At 28.2% G+C, this 21,554-nt stretch overlaps 1 protein-coding gene across 1 annotated transcript; it reads left to right on the top strand.

The window, feature by feature from the left end:
* The first annotated feature begins 1,102 nt into the window (after nucleotides 1–1,102).
* LOC129989004 (uncharacterized) lies at nucleotides 1,103–20,869 on the top strand. The gene is made up of 4 exons (XM_056097308.1): nucleotides 1,103–1,331; nucleotides 16,411–16,503; nucleotides 17,145–17,232; nucleotides 19,369–20,869. Exons 1-4 carry the CDS (start codon nucleotides 1,275–1,277, stop codon nucleotides 20,463–20,465), a joined length of 1,335 nt encoding a protein of 444 aa, XP_055953283.1. The 5' UTR covers nucleotides 1,103–1,274; the 3' UTR covers nucleotides 20,466–20,869.
* The last annotated feature ends 685 nt before the right edge of the window (nucleotides 20,870–21,554 follow it).

The following is a 21,554-nucleotide window of genomic DNA, read 5'->3' as shown; positions in this document are numbered from 1 at the left end:
TACCATACAGCTGATGTCGTTTTATGGTTTTATGTCATTTAGTCTAATGCCATGTTAATTTCCTCACCAAGGCACAAATTGGATCAAAGGCTACAATACAAAATACAAGAAAGCATGCTGTAGCTTCCTTGGTGAATAGTGAAATGTTGTTGGGTCTAGTGATCACTATCCCAGTAACAGGACATACCTCCTAGGGGAAGAGTTACAGCGATTGATCGATTTTGGTCCTTTGGTTTAACACTTAGTTCCTATTACCGTATTGTCATGATTATAGTCATTCAGATTATACCAGATGCTTAGGCAAGGTGGGAGTATTTTCTTCATGAATGTGTTATGCCGTAAGTATTTACATTATCCTTTAAAATATTACTCAAAAATGTTAAAATATAAAGGAAGTTGCATGAAGAGCAATTAAATTGATTATTAATAAAAGATAACAAAATATTACCAACACAAGCAGCGGCAGATATATGAAATAATAAATTAATACAAATGGTTAAATTATTTACTAGATCTCCTTTTTATTCTTCTGATTAGAGTTCTTCAATTGTTAACTTAAAAAAAATTAAATAGGGTTGATAAACTTAAAGTAAGTAAGAAGCGGGGTATTTCTCCCTTAATTAATAATTTTTAAAAGAAGTAAAATTTTATTAATCAGTTTATATTTCTTTTTTGAAGCATAAATATTTTAATTCTGTAAATATTAATATTAAACAACGTTAAATACACTTCCAATCGTGTTCAATAATACTATTTTTCTTCATTTGGCGGATACTATTTTCTAAGTTGCAAGTTTGAGTAACTATGAGTATAACTGCTCTGCAATGCTTCTGGAGCTCTGTCTATTCGTTTGTATTTTCCAAGCTTATCCCTCAAATACAAAAAGATCTATTTTTGTTTATTCTTGTTAAAAAAATCTCACCTCTAACTTTAACTTACCTCCAGCACACTTTGGGGGGGGGCGTACACGAGCTCTTCCCTTTTTTACCGTATTGGTGGAGAGTCGCGTGTACTTCTGACGTCACTGCACGTGGGACTCCCGCCCCGATTCCGCGTGCACGTGCGACTTCTTTGCGGGAGAGTAAATCGAACTTCTCGCTCTCGTGCGGATATCTCCTACTGTCACGCGGCACGGTTACGATTAAATTTTTGTGACTTTTTTTTTTCCTCCCAAGTTATCGTCTGCTTTTTGATAACCAAAGAATGGATTGTTTTGATATAAGAATTCCATATCGTGTCATTTTTATTGATTGATTTGATTTTGTTGTTTGAAAATGCCGACAAAAAGATCTCAGGAATTCATGGATTTAAAGAATGGAAACGATAAAAAAGTAAGTTTTCTTTTTTTCATTTCTTTTTTATCTTTTTAAATTTTTTTTTAATTCTCTTGGACAGTGGATATAGTGGTTCCAATTATAGTGAAGATTTTGAAGGGCTTAGATGATGTCTTTTTCTTCGGATGATTATTTTTAGTCGAAACCTAATTTCTGGCAAATAAAAATATAAATAAAGCAGATGAAATCTTAAAATCGAATTTAAAGGTGTTTTTTTTTTTTTTTTTTTTTTTAAAGTTTTCATAATTTTATTTCCGTGTAGGTTTAAATAGTTTTTATAATGCTCTATAAAAAAATCTTATTTTATTTAAAAAGAAAATAAAGTACAAATGTTTTTTATTTAAAGAGAAAATGATTAAGAAATAAACTCTTATGGAGGAAAAGAATTGCTTTGAATAGGAAATTCTCCGCCCCCTTTTTTATTTGTTTAGTTCTCAGTTCAACAGGTTTTAATCGCAATCTTCAAAAAAGATTTTATAATTACTTCAATCTTCATAGGTTAAAAAAAAAAAGAAAGAAAAGCACAGTGACAACATAGTGTTTAGAAAAAAAAATTCTTCTTTATTTTGTTTTTGATAGTCTTTTTATAAGAATATTTATTATTCAGATTTTCATTATTCCATGGGACCAAAAAAGCATGTAATATTTAAAAGACATTAAGGCAATGAGTTATGATATGATTGATTTCACAACATTACGATTCAAAATATTAATAATAATAAATAGATAAATTAAAAACCCTAGGACCCTTTTCTTTATTTGTTAGTATAAAGAAAAATGAATAATTTTTTCATCTAAATTTGTTTTCCTCTAAATTTGTTTAGCATCTTATGAATAAGGTTGTGTAGTTGCGAGAATATATTTAATATAAAATTAAAATTTTATCAGCTATTAAAAATTTTTAAATTCCAATATATCGTTAATTTAGTGAAAAATAATGCGCTTGTAGTTTTATAGATATTAATACAATTTCGTTCACACATATAATATCAAATATAAATATCCATAAAGCTTACGGAGATATTTTTTTAATAGCTGAAGACATCTTTGTAAAAATTATGTATTCTTACTTTATATATTAAATTTTCTTATTCAATATTTGCTGTATAAATATTGATCAAGTTTGCACGTAATATATTTATTTTATGATTATTTTTTCCATTCGTACTATTTCTTAGTATGACTATCTGAGATATATTAAATGTTCGGGTTGTCCAAGAGTTATGTTGATTAATTGCCATGACGCTATTTAGAAGTCTGAAAAATTTATCTTCTTTAATGTGATAATAGCACTAATGCATATATTTCAAGCATCGAATATTGCCTTAACATTTTGCTTCACTATTCGTATTTAAAATGAATTTTAAAATTTTTAGGGTTGATAAATTTTAAATAATAAATTTGATACAAGCAGTTTTTTAGATTTTAGTAATTTTACTTCATTGTTTAAAATCTGTTATTTTGCATAAAATGAACAGAAGAAGATTAATATTAAAAAACAATATAAAAATATCTATAATTTTCAATTAATTTGGTTTTGTAATATTTTCACTCCATTTAGTTGTGGGATTTATTCCATTTATTAGATCATGAATACAATTTCTTAAAAACTATCATGGAAATCTATTAATTGAAAAATGAGAAATGTCAGGCGAAACATAAGGGGATACTCCTCTATCTAACAGATAGTGGAGTATCCCGTTACGCAGTATCAGGTATCTTTTTGTACCCGTTACGCATTATCAGGTAAAGTACGCGGGTATCTTTTTGTAAAAAAGAATTTAATAAATAGAATCGCTATGAAAGGAATTGAACAAAATCTGCCTATTAAAGTTTTTCTTTCATAAAGTTTAAGTTAAGTCTAAAGTACGATTTATAAATATGCTCAATAATATGTGAATATTTGGCGACGGAAATTCAATATAGTGGACAAGTCATTGAAGAGTCTTTTGGCTTTGGAGGAACCAAAATAATCATGATGTTTAATTGGAACTCGTGGCATATCCGAAACAATTTTTCCGATCCAAGATAAAATTTAAAATTTTGTTGTTACATAAATTCTTTACACTATTTTAAACTTCAAAGGAATTATATTTCTAATGGTATCAATGTATTTGATGTATAATCATTTATTTATTTATTTTTGGCAATTTTTAAAATTATTATTCACGTGATTTTCAATAAGAGTTTTTTATTCTCTCAATGAAATATAAATCGTTTTCATTATTTCAACAAATATCGAATCGCGTGACATTCTTCTATTGTTGGAAGCTAGAAAATGATTTTGTGTTATTAATTATGATTAAATTAAATATTGTCTCATTGATATTTTTATATAGATTATTAAAAAATTATTTTAATTAATTTTTTGAAATTAGGATTTTTACATTCAGTTACATTAATTTGATTGTGATTCCATGCGCCTCTCCCATGCGAACCTTCAAATTTAACCTGCCACAGAGATGTTCCCAAATCGTTCTCATATAGCCATTAATAAATATTGCATCCCTGTCCCCCCAAAATATATATATATAAAATTAAACATTTATTATTTGAAGATTAAAAAGAATGAAATTCAGGAATAAGTAGTGAAAATGAATTGTTCACAAAAAGCAGTATGCAATTATAAGACAAACCACACAGACAATTATATTTTTAAATGAATTATAATGGCATGACATTTTACTCCATTCGGAAAATTCATACACAGTGTACAGAAAAAATGTAAGATTATTAAAATAAGACAGCTTCAATATCTAACACAATTTGATACTGAAAAATATTCTGTTGGAAAAGTTATAAACATCAAGTTTTGCATAAGAGATTTAATTGAAAATATTGCAAATAATATACACAACTAACTAGCTGGTCTCTAAAGGCTACTAGTCATAGAATTAAATTAAATACTGCATTTTTTCCAAAATTAATGATTGCTTTATTATTATTGCTTGTTGCAAAATTAATGATCAATTGTACATCATGCGAAATTTGTTTTATTTTAACGTAGCAAAAAACGCCACCTATAACAGAGTTTAAAATTACGAATCTGAAATCCAACAAATGATATTTGATTTCTGATTGTATAATTGTGTCCAAAAATTTAATTTTCAAACATTAAATTAAATATACTAGACTTTTAGAGTAAAATATATTTTTATTTTTTCATTAAAGAAATTTTAATTTTAAAATATAATTTTTGAAAAATTGTGCCCAATATTTAAAATTATTATATGGTTCTGTTTTTTAGTTGTTACTAAATTTGCTTTTGTTTTATTATTTACATTTTATGAGATAAACCAATGCTATAGAGATCAAATTTTTAAAGCTATGAAATTGTTTAAGATGAAATAAAACAAGAGAAGTTTGAGAAAAGACGAGTCTTACAATATAATACAGACAACATCAAGATTTATTTCACGAATAGAATTACAGCAAATTTTTTTTTGTTTAATTCTTAGTATAATTATATATCTACATTAAAGTAATGGAATGTCGAAAGCGGTCTGTAACATGGGCCAATTTTTTAAAAAAAGATAAGTATTTTAAATGCATAACAAATTTAGTCGACTTCAACATTTTATATCAATGCTCAAATATTTATATTTTATGAAAAAAAAAAATTTGCATTTTTCTTTTGCATTGTACAACTGAACGGTCTCGTTTAGCACAATACAAATACACTTAAAATCCGATTTTCCAAGAATCGGATTGGCGTTGCAGCTTTAGATAATCCTCAATGAACAAAATTTATCTCGTAAATATAATTAGTTTTGCTATAGCAAAAGAATGACAATTATGTCATAACAAACTATAGATTTTTGCATTTGCGTGTTGATAGTTTATTTATATATTTTTTACAAAATAATAATCAGTCATTTGTTTTCATTTTTTTACGTGTTAAAACACTTCTTTTTTTAACTTCTTGACTTCTTTGATATTGATACGTTTAAGTAATATTTCGAGTTTAAATAATTTATTCAATTTCAGTTATCAGCAGTTTAATTCGCGAGGAAATGTTTTGTATTGGATTGAAATGAGAGTTTGAAACAAATGTTTCTGTGGTTTTGTTTCAATTTGGTCGATTAAAGTTTACATCTATGAAAAAGAAAATTATTAATACCAAATGCGTTAACGGTTTCAAAACTTTGAAAAGAGTGATGATACATTTCCCCTTATTTTGTTTTTGATGCCGAAATGTATAACATATTTCCTCATAACTGAATTCCTCATAACATAATTAATTAATTAAACTTGACTCCGAGATTTTAAATCTCAGCATCAGATTTTTCAAAAATTGCAGTTTTTTTTGTTACTATTTTATTCTTTATTTGAGAGAAATTAAAATTATCATTTCGTTAAAATTTGATAGTAGAATCCCGTTATATTTGATGTAATTTTATCTTTCAGCAATATATAAAATGTTTTCATAATAATGTATTCATATAAAGTTTCGAAAACTTTTTCGATCAAAACTAGGTTTCGGAACATTTGATAGCCTTTTCTAATTTATTTGTTAAACTTTGGAATTTTTCTTTTAATTTGTGAAAAATAAATATTATTGGTGTTAAATGCTTTAATTAATATTGGTGTCAAATGCTCTTTCTAAACCTTGAAAAGGGGGAGCAAACTTAACCATCCTTGCATGCAATTTGATGATCACTATCAGTTACAGTTACGACGTAATATTACGTAAGTTATGTGTTGATGAATTTATTATGAGCAGATGAAAGACGGAATCCAATGATCATCTGCTCAAATGAGTGGATGAGGAAAAGATTTTTATTGCAGTGTGTCTACTTAGTAGAAAAATATGGATTATTAATCGAAATCAGATGTAGTAGATTTTTTTTAACATCATAATGTAAATTATTCAGTTGAAATTTAGAAAAAATTTGTAGTTGAACTTTATCAAAAAATATTAAGACATACTGGCTCCAAAAATTAAGTAAGTATTTTAAATAACGTTTTTTTATTAGGTAGACACCTGAAATAGTGTCGTATATATAATTATTGCATTGTAGGATTGTATTATCATTATACTGAAAGACAACTTTTGTAGTAGCAAAAAGTTTCATGTATTGCTGTCAAATTCTACATAATTTGTTGGCAAAACTAGGGAATTAACACTGAATTAAGATTTTACTAAGATTCATTAATTAACTGTTTTTTATTGAATTTCTTTTATACTTAAACCATTAATTTTAAAATAGATGATTCCTCTTTCTTTTTAACATGATGATATTTTTAGGCTAGAATATTTTTTTTAATGAAGTGATGCATTAAAAAAATGATTTCAAATGCTCTATAGGCAGATAATTGCATTCAGTGCTACTAGATTCATTAATAGAGATTCGTAATTATTTCATGATTAGCTTACGAAAAAGATTATTTATTTTCCTTTATAAAAATTATTTTAATAAAAGGAAAGTTAATCGCAATGTTAAATTTTTTACACCAGAAATATGGAGCATATTATTTCCTAAAAATATTTTTACATCCTTTTAAAATTAAAAAAATAAGCTTTTTATTGATATTTTAATGGAAACTTTTCTTTAAGTTATAAATATTAAAAAAAATTATTATGGAACGGCTAATGCAATAAATGTTTATTATTCGTTGTTCTTATGATTAAAGTCGATTAAATGATATAGTCATCTTTCATTACAGAAATTTTAAATCAAAAATATAAGTTAATTAACATTTCAAAAATATTTAATTTTCCAAGCCTCTCTTACAAATGTTTGTTTCAACTTTAAAATAATTATTGACTTTCAAAATAATTTCTTTCAATTTGTTAGTTTACGCGTTATTAATTTGAAATTTCGTAGGCTTTAAAAAGAAAATTATGAAAAACACCATATAGAATTTCATTGCAATATATTTATTTATTTATGACTTATAGGTGTAATTTTGATATTTAATAATTAAAAATTTTTTTATGATAAATATTCTGTGGTTCTAAAATTATTCGAATGAATTCTAATTTTTTCTGTTAGTTACTCCAACTATTTTTTAACAATAGTTGACATTAAATTTTGTACTTGAGATAGGAAATTCAAAATGAATTCCTAGAATAACTCGAAACTATTGATTTTGAGAAAATAAATATCCCAATATTTGATATGAAAAGAAATGTATACATCTTAGTATTAAAATAACTTCTATATGCGTGCTAAAACATTTTCTCCGCTTTTTTTTCAATTATTTATATAAAATTTCAGAGTGTTTGAAAAACAAATTGAAGTTGTGGAGTAATCTGAAGTTTAAAAAATCTCAATTTTTCTTAATTTGAGACAACAGCCATTTTTTTTAATAAATAAATGCTTTTAAGCCTGAATTTAGTCAATGAAGTGCTTTTTTTTTATATATTTAAACATGTTAAATGCATTTATAGCATGAAATTCATATATCTGGTGCATAACATAATGAATACTCAGTTTTAAATGAGGTAGGAAAACTTGAAATTTATCCTCTTTATTTGATTGTAAGGCACAAAAAGGCGTATATACTATTATAAAAAATATATTTAAAAAAATCTATATCTATTTCAAATTTAACTGTTATTTTAAGAAAAATAGTTTGAAAATAATAGCCATCTAATTTTTTTTTTATTTGTCAAAAAGTGTGCTGATACTTTATTTTAACTTTCCATAACTTCTCCAAAATTCATCGGAATGAAAAAAATGCCACTCATGTCTCCTAACGTTTAAGTACGAATTGAAAAAAATATTTGATTTTTTTTTATCATTCAAAAATTGTCTGGAATGGTCTAGTTTAGTTGTTTTAAAGAAAATATCTCACATTTTATTTTATTTTGTGAATTTTGTAAGTTTGTGAATTTTTTTCTGTAAATTGCATGATGTAAAAATCACTACGCTCGAAATGCGATTGCAATTGCACTCATGATAATCGCAGATGGTAAGATCCATACAAAAAAAGAGGTCCAGAAATGGCAGACGATAAGATGAGATAAGGCAGACGAATCAAGCCAAAGACATTACTAGAGATGCGAATTTCTTTATATATGCATATCTCTATATATGCTAATACCAAGTTGAGCAAAGTTTTTACAGTAAGATAAGGCCATGAGCGAAATAAATTCAAGAAACGTTATTTTAAGTCAAAGTTGAATTCTTTGATAGTTTCGAAAAGGTGTGTTATAGGATATGAGAATAAATGAAAATTCTCAATGATTAATTCTAATGTTTAAGATTTCTTATTAGGGTTTACTAACCTTTTTCTTCTTCTTCTTCTTCTTTTTCTCTCGCCTTACTGTTTAGATCAGAAAAAAAAATGTTGATCTCATATTTAACTAAAAATATTTTCGCTAGATTGTATTATATATTTTTATAGAATAATAAATCCCATCGAAGAAGTATGCATTAAATACCAAGCAAAAAAACCGTTCATACAAGAACTAAACGTACCAATAGTTCATTTCTAAATTGTCTGTTTGAGATGGGCATATTTAGTTATCGCTGTAAAAAAATTTGAAAATCTTTCACACTTCTTAATTAATTGAATGTTAAAAAGCCGAATCACTTCTTAATTCATTCATGTTAAAAAGCCGAAAATACTTTCTGAAGTGCACATTCCAACCTCCAGAGTAATATTTGTATAGTTTCCCTCTGTCAAAACTCTGGGCTATGAGACATTAATAAATATTCACATAGAAATCGTTTTGTTTTATTATTTGGAGAAATTAATAAAACGTAATTTATAAATGGATCGTAATTTAATTATTAAATTTAATTTTATCGTAGCAGTTTTATAGAATTAAATCGTTATTTATCTAAAGATACAGATCTGACCTGGGACATGTATGCAGTTAAGAGGAAGTATTAAACTAGAATTATAATTAAATTAGCTAAACTAAAGTCAGAGAATATTTAAATTTTATGACTAGAAATTCATTCAAGCATTTAAATTAGATACAGAAGTCTATCTAATTTTAATGCTTCAAACTGTCTGTCAAAGTTTAGAATTTTGCTTAACTTTGATAGACGGCCAGATGAACGTTGAGAATTTTAGGAAGAATGCTTAAGGAATTGATAGAAAACATATGAAAATATTGAAGCCATTGATTCACTATAATTAAAAAGGAAGCAGGTTTGTAATGAAGCACACTTTACTCAAAATAACATTAAGTCACTAATTATGTTACAAATTATGCAGCTTGAAACCTTTCGTTTCTTAATCGCTGTTTATAAACAGGTATAAATGCACTTTATTTGAGAAAATTAAATTGAAAAGTCTCAACAAACTAAGAATAAATAACTGGAATCTGAGTTTGAGGAATACATTTAAGAAACTAAGGACAAATTCATCCAATATTTCAAATGCATTCAACATTCCAGCTATGGAAATTTTTTTTAATTTCGATTAAAGAAGTTAAAATCAGAACTTATTGTGTATAAAAATTCTGAAAAAAATAGTTGCTCAAGGCATCAAAATAGTAATTCATGTCTTAGGATTCAGCAGTAAAATTTAAAATTAATTTAATAATTTATTAATTAGTTAAACAAGTTTTGCTAGTGAAATATATTAAATGAATCATTGTTTCGACGAATTATACAACTTATCTTCACAAAGTTAATTAAATGAAATTATCTACTAGCTATGATAATTAGAATTACTAATAATTTAACAGTAAACATATTATTTATCATTTATCTGAAAATCCGGAAAAACTCTTAAAGTGGGTGTCCACTGAAAAACTGATGAATGAATTCTTTTTAAAATAATTGACTTGGAAATAACACAATTGCTAATTTTCGTTTCCCTCTACTTTAAAATTTTTCAGAGTGAACACTTTATTTGAATAATTTTCACTTCTATTCAAGGCCTGCCTAACTTCAAGGACTTCGATTAGCAGTAGAACTAGGTACTAATATAAAAATTTTCATGTAACGATCTTCTTTTAGATTTTTCAATATTTGATAAGAAAAAGTAGCTACAGATATTTCTTGAGTTTAACAAAAATCTTTTAAACTTAATTCAACTCGAAAGATTCGATATTATCATAGAACAGTTTTTATTTGCTTTTTCATTTATTTATAGTCAATTGATGTTTCACTTTACATGTATGCCAAAATAATCCTCTAAGGCCATTATAATAATATCTTCTCTAAATATGTAACGGAATTTCTGCCATTTCTGTTGAAATCCTGTTAAAATCCATAATGTTTCTTACTATAATAATATTTTTTTACAAGGTCGTAAGGATGTTCCTGCTTGTTTTTACAATCTCATATCTGAAGTATACATACATACATACATACAATCCCAACTTAAGATTTTGACGAATCTCCACGTTTCAGATCCCTCGAGTTCGAAGTATTATGTATGCCTGCTTGTGGACAGGATAACTCTTTTCAAAAACGCTTTGATCTAGATGGATAAAATTTGGTATATGGTTTTTATACCGCATTCATAACAGGATAACTCTTTCCAAAAACGCTTTGATCTAGACGGGTGAAATTTGGTATATGGTCTTTATACCGCATTCATAGATTTCTATCAAATTTTGAGCGAAATACATTCCGAATTATGTTCTTGCTGTTCGAGTGCAAGTGAACTCGATATCTTCAAAACAGAAAGAACTATATAGATAAAATTTGGTACATAGGTATAGCACTTAAAATGTAGATTTTTATCAAATCTGTCAAAGGGATGACCGTTTATTGATCTGTATTTTCACATATAAGTAAACGCAATAACTCATAAATTCAATTATTTAAATAAATGAAATTCGGTAAGTATTCTTATGCCTATTCAATTGCAATTTTGTGTCAAATTGTGGTTACACTTGACTGAAAAAAAAAGAAGTTATAATACATATTAGCACTATAGACTCATTAAAAATGTTAGATTTACGACAAAGATCTATATTTCATAACTATCATTTATTAATGCCATACAATGCATTAGCGGCGTTATCCAAGCTCCACATTTTTTTTGGGGGGGGAGGGGGAGAAAGATAACATCTTTATTAGAGAACATGCCATATACTTTCCAGGAGATCACCTCTTCTGATTTTTCTTTATTCATCTTATTTCTATTATTGATGTTTCGCAATTTATTACAATGAATTACAGCAACAATTATGCAACAACAGCGCAATTTATTACAGCAACAATTGATGTTGAGTCAAAATTGTCTAACAATGTTAGAGGTACTAACGAAATATTTTTTTTTTCAATTTCTTATTTTATTTTATTAACATTCAAAGTTTTTAGGATAAAAATATTATTGCGATATGTTATTTCCCCGAGAAAAAAGTGGTATCGAATGGAGGAGCTTCAGAAATTCTATCCTGAGATTTTGGTAATCAAAACTAACTGTAAACTATGTTGATTCATCAAAATATCTTGCTTAATTAAAGAGGTTTTCCTCTACTTATCTTAAGTGACGTCGTTATTTCTGTTAAAATGCTAAAACAAGAGTAGCAAAAACAATTTTTTGCTTGAAATTTGATTCCGAAATCCTGCTACAAAAAATGCAATAATTACCTTCAAATTCAATTTCTCAAATCGAACAAAAAATTGCCCTCTGAAAGGAATACTGATCGTAAAATTATTTTATTTTCTATTACATTCATCTTTGAGCTCTTCTTTTTTGGCTCAAGTTTGCTGAAGGACAGATGTTTTATTTATTTGTTCACATATCAAAGCATGATTCTCCATCGATAAAGAAAATGATTAACTCTTTATTACACTTAGAAAAGACAGACAGTAATTTTGAAAAAAAAATTATGTTGAAATTGATCTGCTACAAAGGATTATTTGCAAGTTGAAATAACCCTTATTACTTTTCTCTGTTATTTATTCTACTACAAAGGAGAAGACAATGATACAATCTCTTAACTATATCAAATTTGAATACTCTCTCTATTTAGCAATATATTCAATTCACTGCGTGTTTTTACTTTTGAAGTGACAACATGCAATTTAGCATTGTCAAAAATCGTGTTTTCTGAAACACGCATCGGCACGAAGAAACGCTGAGTTGAGATGTATAATTATGCTTAGATTGAAAAAAATGCCGTAATTACTGTCAATGTAACGTCTATATCAGAAGCAGTTCTCGAACATCATAAATATTCTCTTCTGATCTCAGTCATTTCCATCATTCACACGCTTTGATACCTTTTTAAAGCGTCTTATTGACAGTTCCAAACGTAAACACGAAGAATGTTCCATTCAAAACTTGTTCGCAGCTGTCAGACGATTTTTTTTCGTTAACATTGTTTTATTTTTCACTCAGACGATGAAAATGTATCACGAAGTGGCGTTTTTTTTTCTGGCGGTTATTAAATAGAGCCGTTTTGAAATTGAAAACGATTTTGAGATTATTTATCTTTTGGTATCATCAGAAGCAGGTGCGATGTAACTAAAAAGAAGTCGATTTTTTCATTGAGATGGCGACGATTTACACGAGAGAGTGATTAAGTAATGAAACTTCGTTTTGCTTGCGGTCTATTGATAAGTTTTTACGACACTTAAGAATCGAAAGATATCGCGGTTGAGATCAATCAATAACACCGAAAAAAGATTTTGTGTTGCCAATTTTAGTGTCTTTTTATATTTTTTTTCTCAAATTATGTCTTTTTTTTTTGGTGATACTTAGCAACCAATTTTGTCTGTTAGTTGGATGAGAAATTGATAATTATACAATTATGTCTCTTACTATCCAATTAATTTTAAAGGTAGTTAAGGAAGGTCATAGTTTAATAAGATTATTAAAGCATTTGTTTTTTAGTTACATACTTTCCTTGTACATTGGTATTCTAGAATTTTAAATTAAACGTATCAGATATTATTGACAACACTTTATGAACTTTTCTATCTTATAAATAATAGAAAATAAAGATTTAAATAACATAATTGGGAATTAGTAAGATGATTTTATTTAAAAAAAGTTATGTGCTTAAGAATACCAGGGAAGGTTATAAAATAGTAATGCTAGTAGTTCTAATTCTGTCGTGATGGCAGTCTGCATAATCTTAAAGAAAAGTAGCAAAATAATATTAATATTAATAAAATAGTTTGGATAAAATACGCTCTAACTTCTTCCATTATTCTAGATTAAATATTAATATACGTTAACTCCAAATGCAGCCAACTTTAGGTAATGAAAATTAAATGCTGTGGATATTGAGGATAGTTTGATAAATTTTTCATATTGTATTATTTACACTATATTATTATGGCATATTATATTTATTTTTTGTGGTGCATTTTTTTTACATAAAATATTTAAATAAGTATAAAATTATGGCCCTTTCATGGTTTTGTTTTAACCTTTATTATTCAGAGGCAGGCATACTATATATTTTTTTCGTTTGTGATTAGCTATGATTCGCGACATTAGCTATGATTCTAAGGTTAATAATTTGACTCGATGAATCGGAATGTTACTCTAGTTGGCTTTTTAGTTATGTTGCTCTAGTTGGCGGAATGTTACTCTAGTTGGCGACATTAGTTATGATTCTAAAGTTAATAATTTGACTCGATGAATCGGAATGTTACTCTAGTTGGCTTTTTAGTTATGTTGCTCTAGTTGGCGGAATGTTACTCTAGTTGGCTTTTTAGTTATGTTGCTCTAGTTGGCGGAATGTTACTCTAGTTGGCGACATTAGTTATGATTCTAAAGTTAATAATTTGACTCGATGAATCGGAATGTTACTCTAGTTGGCTTTTTAGTTATGTTGCTCTAGTTGGCGGAATGTTACTCTAGTTGGCGACATTAGTTATGATTCTAAAGTTAATAATTTGACTCGATGAATCGGAATGTTACTCTAGTTGGCTTTTTACCTTGAACTTAGTCTTGATTAAGTGGTTCACATTGGTTCTATGGATGGTGGAAACACTTGATGATACAGTGATGAAGGAACACACACACACACACACACACACACACACACACACACACACACACACACACACACACACACACACACACACACACACACACACACACACACACACACACACACACATACACACACACACACACACACACATCTTATTTTTGAGACACGAAATAAATTTAAAAGTGCTGTGAAATTCGTTATCTTGGGAATTTATCTCATATTTTAATAATCGAATTTTTTAAAGATATCTTTTAAAAAAAACTTAAATTCCATTTCTTATTTGAATTATGATCCTGTCCTGCTTCTTGAAAGCAATTTGCATTTACAGAAGATGTTTAGACACTTTTAGAACGATTTTGAAGTTGTTTAATTAAATGTTTTAATGGTTTTCATACAGACTTCTGTGTTCAGCCACATGCCTCGACATAAGCTGATGAATATCATATTTTTAGTTTTGCAAGTAGTTAATACTGGTTTATTATTTTGCTATAGATATATTAAAAGACTTTGCAATTGATTTGTGAGTCGACAAATGTTTCTATTGTTCCAACATTTTCACTTTAGAAATATTTGAAACCGTATGTACCTTTCTCGAGTATTCGTTTTAGTCTTTTTTTTTATGTAGAAGTAATGATTGACGATTTTTCCCTTTTCCGATTTATAATGTTGCTTATTTTGCATTTAATAATTTTAATATCATGTATTTCACAAAGTTTTTGAATTGTGTAATAGGAATACTTTTCTTCGGAAAGCGCTAAAATATATTCTTTAATCCTTAGCCTGTTTGCTTGCGCTATTTTGAAAGAAGAACGAATTTAAAAGTAACGAACTGTATTTCTCATTTCAGACAATAATCCGTTGCCTGAAGTTTTTATTCCAAAACTTTGACTTTAAAATTATATACCGAAATAGTTCTAAAAATGTACAAAAACTTCCTTTCCTCTATAAAAGCCCAAAACATTTTAGACATTTTTATGTTTCATTCGCTCCCACCATGAGGCACTTCAGACATGGAGATGAGAAGTTTTCGGTATAGTGAATGGTTCTCACCTCCCAGATGGGCACAAAAATGGTGTAGGGTAGCTAACTCCTATCGATGATGGGATAAACATCCTTAGGGAGAGGTTTTATCGTGACCGGTGATAGCTCTTAGGACTAAGTTCTCGCCAATGCTTTCGTGGCGGTCCTGTTATTTAACTTTTTTCGTGTGCCTTAGAGGCCGACCGGAGTAGCTCTTTGTGTTTATATTTAATCCATACTTTTATTTCTGATGAGTTAAAAAAATTTATAGGAAAATACATCAAGTACAAAAAAGTAAGGAATATAATTTTTTAAATGCAATTGTAAATGCATCACGCACATATTAAGACAATAAATTAACTCAAACTCATGGCAAAATGTTATTTATCTCTGCAGTGTGTTAAGCTCTTAGCCTAAAATTAAATGTCTGATTATGTGTCAAATTTATATGTTTCGAGGTAATCAAGTTAATTCAGGTATGGATTTGAAAGATAAAACCTATTTGGTGAATTTAAGTATCCTGGTTGGCTACATGTCACAGGGATTGAAATAATGGAAATCAAATACGTTCTTAAATAAAAGAGCCAAACTATTGTTTTGTATTTCAAGAATATACCTCATTCTTAAAAGGAAGCATTTAATTTAAAATAAACTTTTTTTTTCAACAAACTTATTCTTTCTGAAAAATATGAAATTGGAATAAGGCTGAAATAAAAACACGTAAAGGGAAAATTTCCTCATAAAAATACCTAATCGTTTGTTTAAAAAAAATGTAAATGCTTCAAAAAATTCAAAATTTAGTTATACAAATCGCCAATAAATGTGAGTAAAGGATTCAGTATTCGTAGTGATCTTCAGAGTCAATGTTTTGAATAGTATTTTTAAGCCAAAACGTTTGTAGTGAGATTTTATCTATCGTCCTTGGCGATAATTTTGGCGATCATCTATACCCTTGATGAATAGAACAATTGTTCCTAACGCAGGAATATTCATTGGAATAATGCTTTTATAAAAATGTATGTTATAAATACTATCATAGTCAACAGCTACCCTTTCTTGCTATCCTGATGTTCTCTATGAATAGTCGCGGACATTTTGAATAAACCTGATAAATATTTTTTATGGTACTTAGATATGTGTCTTTTTCTTTCCTTCAGCCTAAATTTATTCTTTTTCTTTCAGGCATCGAAACCCCTCATCGAAAAACGTCGCCGAGCCAGAATCAACCATTCCTTAGCTCAATTGAAAACCCTGGTTATCGATTCAAAGACAGAGGTAAATTCTTCGAGAATTGTTTTTCTCACACCTTTCCAAATCGATATATCATTATTTTCAAATTATAAAGACACTCTTTGAAAAATTATGAGAGAGAATATGGCTTATGGGCAAAAGGCTTTGCGATTTATTAAAAGTTGCTGAACAATTGTTAAAAAGACCGATAGCTTTGAGTTTGTCAATCAGACGTACACCCGGAGTTCAGCAAAATGCTATCTGTCTATAAATCAGGAGCCTTTTTTTAATGAATAGAAGTCATTGTCATAGAAAAATTAAAAAAGAATTACAAAATCTGATTTTCAGAACCTGCATCCTTAATTTCATGCTACTTTGCAATCGATAAATAATTAATATTTGATATATTTCGAACATGCTATTGCGCCTAACACACAGAATTTGTTTTACAAAATTAAAGCATTACCAGTTCATTAAACAATGGATTTATTACGTTTGAGTAAACGCTTCATTTGAATTTTTCTCTGCAACTTTTTTTGACAGCTGTATTTTGAAATATGTATTTCGTAGTTGGTCTTTTTTTATAGTGACATCTAATTGCATCTTAGCGAAGAACTATTTCTTTTCATTGCATTAATAATTTAGCTACGTTTTAAAAAAAAATAACCTTTTTTTTTTTATTTCAGAACACAAGACAAACGAAATTAGAAAAAGCAGACATCTTAGAAATGACTGTGCAGCATTTGAAAGATACCAAGAAGCAACAAAATGCAGGTACTGCATTTTTCATTCTCCAAGTACATCCGCTAGCATATTCCGAGAATCAACTAAATGCATGAGTTTTGCTATCTTAATATCTCCATGATATATGACAAAATAAACAATCCTGTTATTAAACTGACATAGCACAGTAAATGTGCTGCTTATTAAACAGACTTCTTTAAAAATGAATCAAAATTGGTTGGAAAATAAAGACAAAACCACTGACTTTGATACCCATTTCTTTCTCCATCTGTACCTAACAGGAATAAGATGCAATAAATTCTCTTTCTGTAATTACTGCTTTACTAGCATTATTTCACACATTCTATGAACCATCCTCACCTTATGATATATAAAGAATCGAAGCAGATGACAAACGATAAAAAAAAAAATACAGGTGACCATTTTTCACACCCTGTTAGAAGGAAGTGACAGCCTTTCAGAAATAACCCTCGTAACAATTTTTTTCCACCGATGAATACCTCCGGAGGCGTGACAGGCATGGTGTCATCCTCGGATTTACTGGTAGACTTTGTGTCGAATCTTTTGCATTGCTTCACGTCATGCACGCCATTATAGATTCAAATTATATCTATTACATAAACTTTGTATCTAAGCTTTCGGTGATTAAAATTTTGATTTACACGCATATGGTGACATGTTTCATTTTGCGTCTAATTTAATCTATTCTTTGATTACATGCTAAGTTTCAACAGGGTTCTTCGGCCTCTTAAATCAGGATACATGTTAGAATTCAATTCTTACTTTGCTTTTTGTCGTAAGTATGCAAATGTTGCTCGTAAATTTTTCGCCCTGCATTTGTTATACATTTCATCAATTCATCTTGATTCGCGATTCTTTCTGTTGTTGATTAATCTGTTGTAGGGAATGAAATATGACGTCATTTGTATGCAAAGTTCTTTGCATAAATCATTGTTACATTTTTTTTTATGTACTTGGTAGTTTGTTTTGTTTTTAAGATTTATAACTGTAGATATTTTTCTTACGTTAGTTGGCGGTTTGAATCATTAATGTTTATGCTTTAATGTATGAGAGCTAATGTTTCCAAGGATAAAATTATTGAAAAAAAAATCGGGGGGTTTGTTTTACAATATATTTTACTCATTCTAGTTTTTTTTTATAAATCAATAGACAAATTTTATAACAATTTTTTAAAATCTAATTTTGATTAAAATGAATACCGATTTTAAAAAGCAGTAATTTTTTTAATTATAAAAATTTAATTTCAAATTAAAAACTCTATCAAAATATTTTAAGACTGATAACCAACTGTTTGTTGATAATTCAACCTCTAATAATAAATTTTTCTTTAGTTTCACAACATATTTTATATGTACATACCCAAATTAGGAAAATATCACAAAAAATGTTATTTAATAAGGACTCTTTAACTTAAAAATGTCAAATAAAAGAAATAGAATATCCCGAGAGAAAAAAATTATTAAAGATTAATATGTCTATTTAAGGAATTTATTCAAAATTCAGCATACAAATTGTACTGGAGAAAATGATAAAAACAACTATAACAACAACAACAGAAGGATAGGATAATACGGTGGGAAATGTTGTTCAGTGGTAAATATATATATGCGAAGATCCAGAAATAAGAGTCTGTAACGAATCAGAAATCAGTTCTTCATTTGGCGATTTTTTTATATTTTGGCGGTATAAGCATTCATTAAAATTCCCACTATTCGCATTTATGTAAGCGTAAAAGAGGATCACAATTCGGATCCTTTTGAAAATATCCACCCAATTGCAGATGTTAAGGAGATTATTGTATTATAGTTTATATATTTATTTTCTCAACATCTGTAACTGTTGCTTATACCCATTCTTCAAATGAAATTTTATATGACTTCCAATGAAATTCAAAAACAACGCAGACCAGCGGAACCCTCTACTTCATTCGGTTGGCGCTTCTCGCATTATTTTCATAAGTAATTCTGATTTATTTTAATATTTCATGCCCCCGCTAATAATTTGTATATCGAATTAGGTATTGCCCTCTCAAATGTTATCACAATTTCAATCTTTTATCTTAAATGTGTATGGAAATTGGAAATATTTCTTGTATTTTTTATAAATTTAAATTGTTTAATTTTAACTTTGCGTTTTTAATTTCAGTGACAGCACTGGATATAAGGCAAGGCAAGAAGAAATTTGAAATCGGATATATGGAATGTGCTAGACAAGTTGAACTTTTTCTTGCCAATTTAATGGACCCAAATTTAATAGAAGTGGAAGAGAACTTGAAAAGGAGACTTAAGGATCACCTCTGTAGAAGTCTTCAGGATTTCCCATGCACAGATGAAAATATACATGTTGATAAATACAAAGGTACTTTATCTCCTAATTTGACGAATTCAGTTTCGCCTCTTGTGCCAACAGTTATAAAAGACAATCATAGTAATATTCTTCAGAAAAGATGTGAAGATGTTGTATTTTCTGAAGATATTGCTCAAAGCAACGTAGTTGTTGAAAATCCTTATTCAATCAATACCAATTATGATCAATACGAAACAGATCAAATGAACATTAACGAAGTTCGTAATTCTCACTTTGAAAATTCTCACTTTTCTGGAGGTTCCAAGACAATGTGTCATCAAAACACTTTGCAGCCAGAAATTTTGAAACCACATCAGTCGCCTTTTCCAGAACAAGAAACATTTTCAAAAGCAAGATTTAATCCATCGCCAAATGGTCTGGACAGATATCAACCATCACCTTCTTCTTCAGATTCAAATTCAACTTCATACGCACAAGAATGGTTGAATTTAAAAGTGAAATGCCCAAATGACATAAACAGTCCCAAAACATCCCAATTTTGTTCTACAAGTTTTCAGCAAAACACAAACGTGCAAAGAGAACTTCATCAAAGTACTTCAACAGTGAAAACTGAAGACAATTATCATCAAATATCTCTTGTGCCTCGTCGATTATCTAACGGCGAGTGGGCACTGGTGTTACCTGGGAATTTCACTTTGACTGAAAAAGAGCATAGTCCTCTAAGTGCCTTTAAACTTGTATGGCCAACCAACTCTACAGAAGTTGATAACGAACAGCAAGGAATGGGACAGCGAGGTGGTTCTGGTTCGCCTCTATCCAGCTCAGTTTCTGACTTAAGTTCGGAAGATTATGGTTACAGAATGGATGTTGAACCACCAGTGAAAATTGACCACGATGGACAGACTGATTTTGGTTATGTATGGAGACCATGGTAAAAATTTGGATTAAACAACTGGAATAATTTTCTGGGGAGAAAAAATATAGAATATTTTTTGTTTCCATTGATATGATTATTTCAGGAATTATAAAATGGTATTTATCAGGTTTCCAAGGAAACGGATCAGTGAAATTAATTAGTGTCCAAATAAATGAGAGCTCAATGACAGATTTTTGACTAGGTAGAATAGGCAGTTGCCTAGGGGTACTGAACTGAAGAGGGGAGTCAAGAAGTTGATTCTATAACATTATTAAACATAAATTTACAAAAAATAAAAAGTCTATGACTTATATAATATTCATATATTATTAATTCTTCAAATATATGTTTCCAGATTCCTATCTATATTGTTATATTCACTTGTATCATTATATATACACAAAGGGCCTTTACTTACGTAATATTGTGTACATAGATGCCACGTAGGTATAAATTATAACAAACAAATAAAAAATATATATTTTTATAGAAAAAAATTTTTATAAAATAAAAAAAATTCCTCAAATAAATATTTATAATATCATTTAAATAAACGGTAAAAGTATATTATTTAAAAAAAATGCAAGAATAATAACTAGTTAACTAAACAAGGCGCCTCATAATATACACAGCCTAAGCTTAAGAAATTTTCAGATTGATATGAAATATCATTTTTAATGTAGTTTTAAGATCGAAAATACATAGTGGTCCGATTATTACCTGATGGCATTTTATGGTGTAATAATAATAATAATAATGAAATTAAAGTATTGCTTCTTACATTTTTAAGCAATATTATAAGCATTAATATGAATTCTAGAAAGCAATCTCTTTGTTTTTGTTAAATTAATTTTTTTTTAATTCTGTGAGAACTGGGAAATCAAATTTGCAATTCTTTTAAAGTTATCTGATGAACAATAAAAATGTAGATAATTTTACTTAAGAAATGCACAATTTTCTTCCTCGAAGAATATGTCTTCTTTGTATAATAAGCATGAAACATATAAAAATGTGCATCTGTATATAGTATTTATTTATTATTCAGCAAAAGATGAGTGCTGACATTACTTTCTAAACAGTTATTCAGTGCGCTAATATTTGTAATTAA

Source organism: Argiope bruennichi, chromosome 10 (assembly GCF_947563725.1).
Source record: "Argiope bruennichi chromosome 10, qqArgBrue1.1, whole genome shotgun sequence".
NCBI classification, from domain to species: Eukaryota; Metazoa; Arthropoda; class Arachnida; order Araneae; family Araneidae; genus Argiope; species Argiope bruennichi.
The sequence above is the reverse complement of the archived record's forward strand: the minus strand, read 5'-3'. Positions and strand labels throughout refer to the sequence as shown.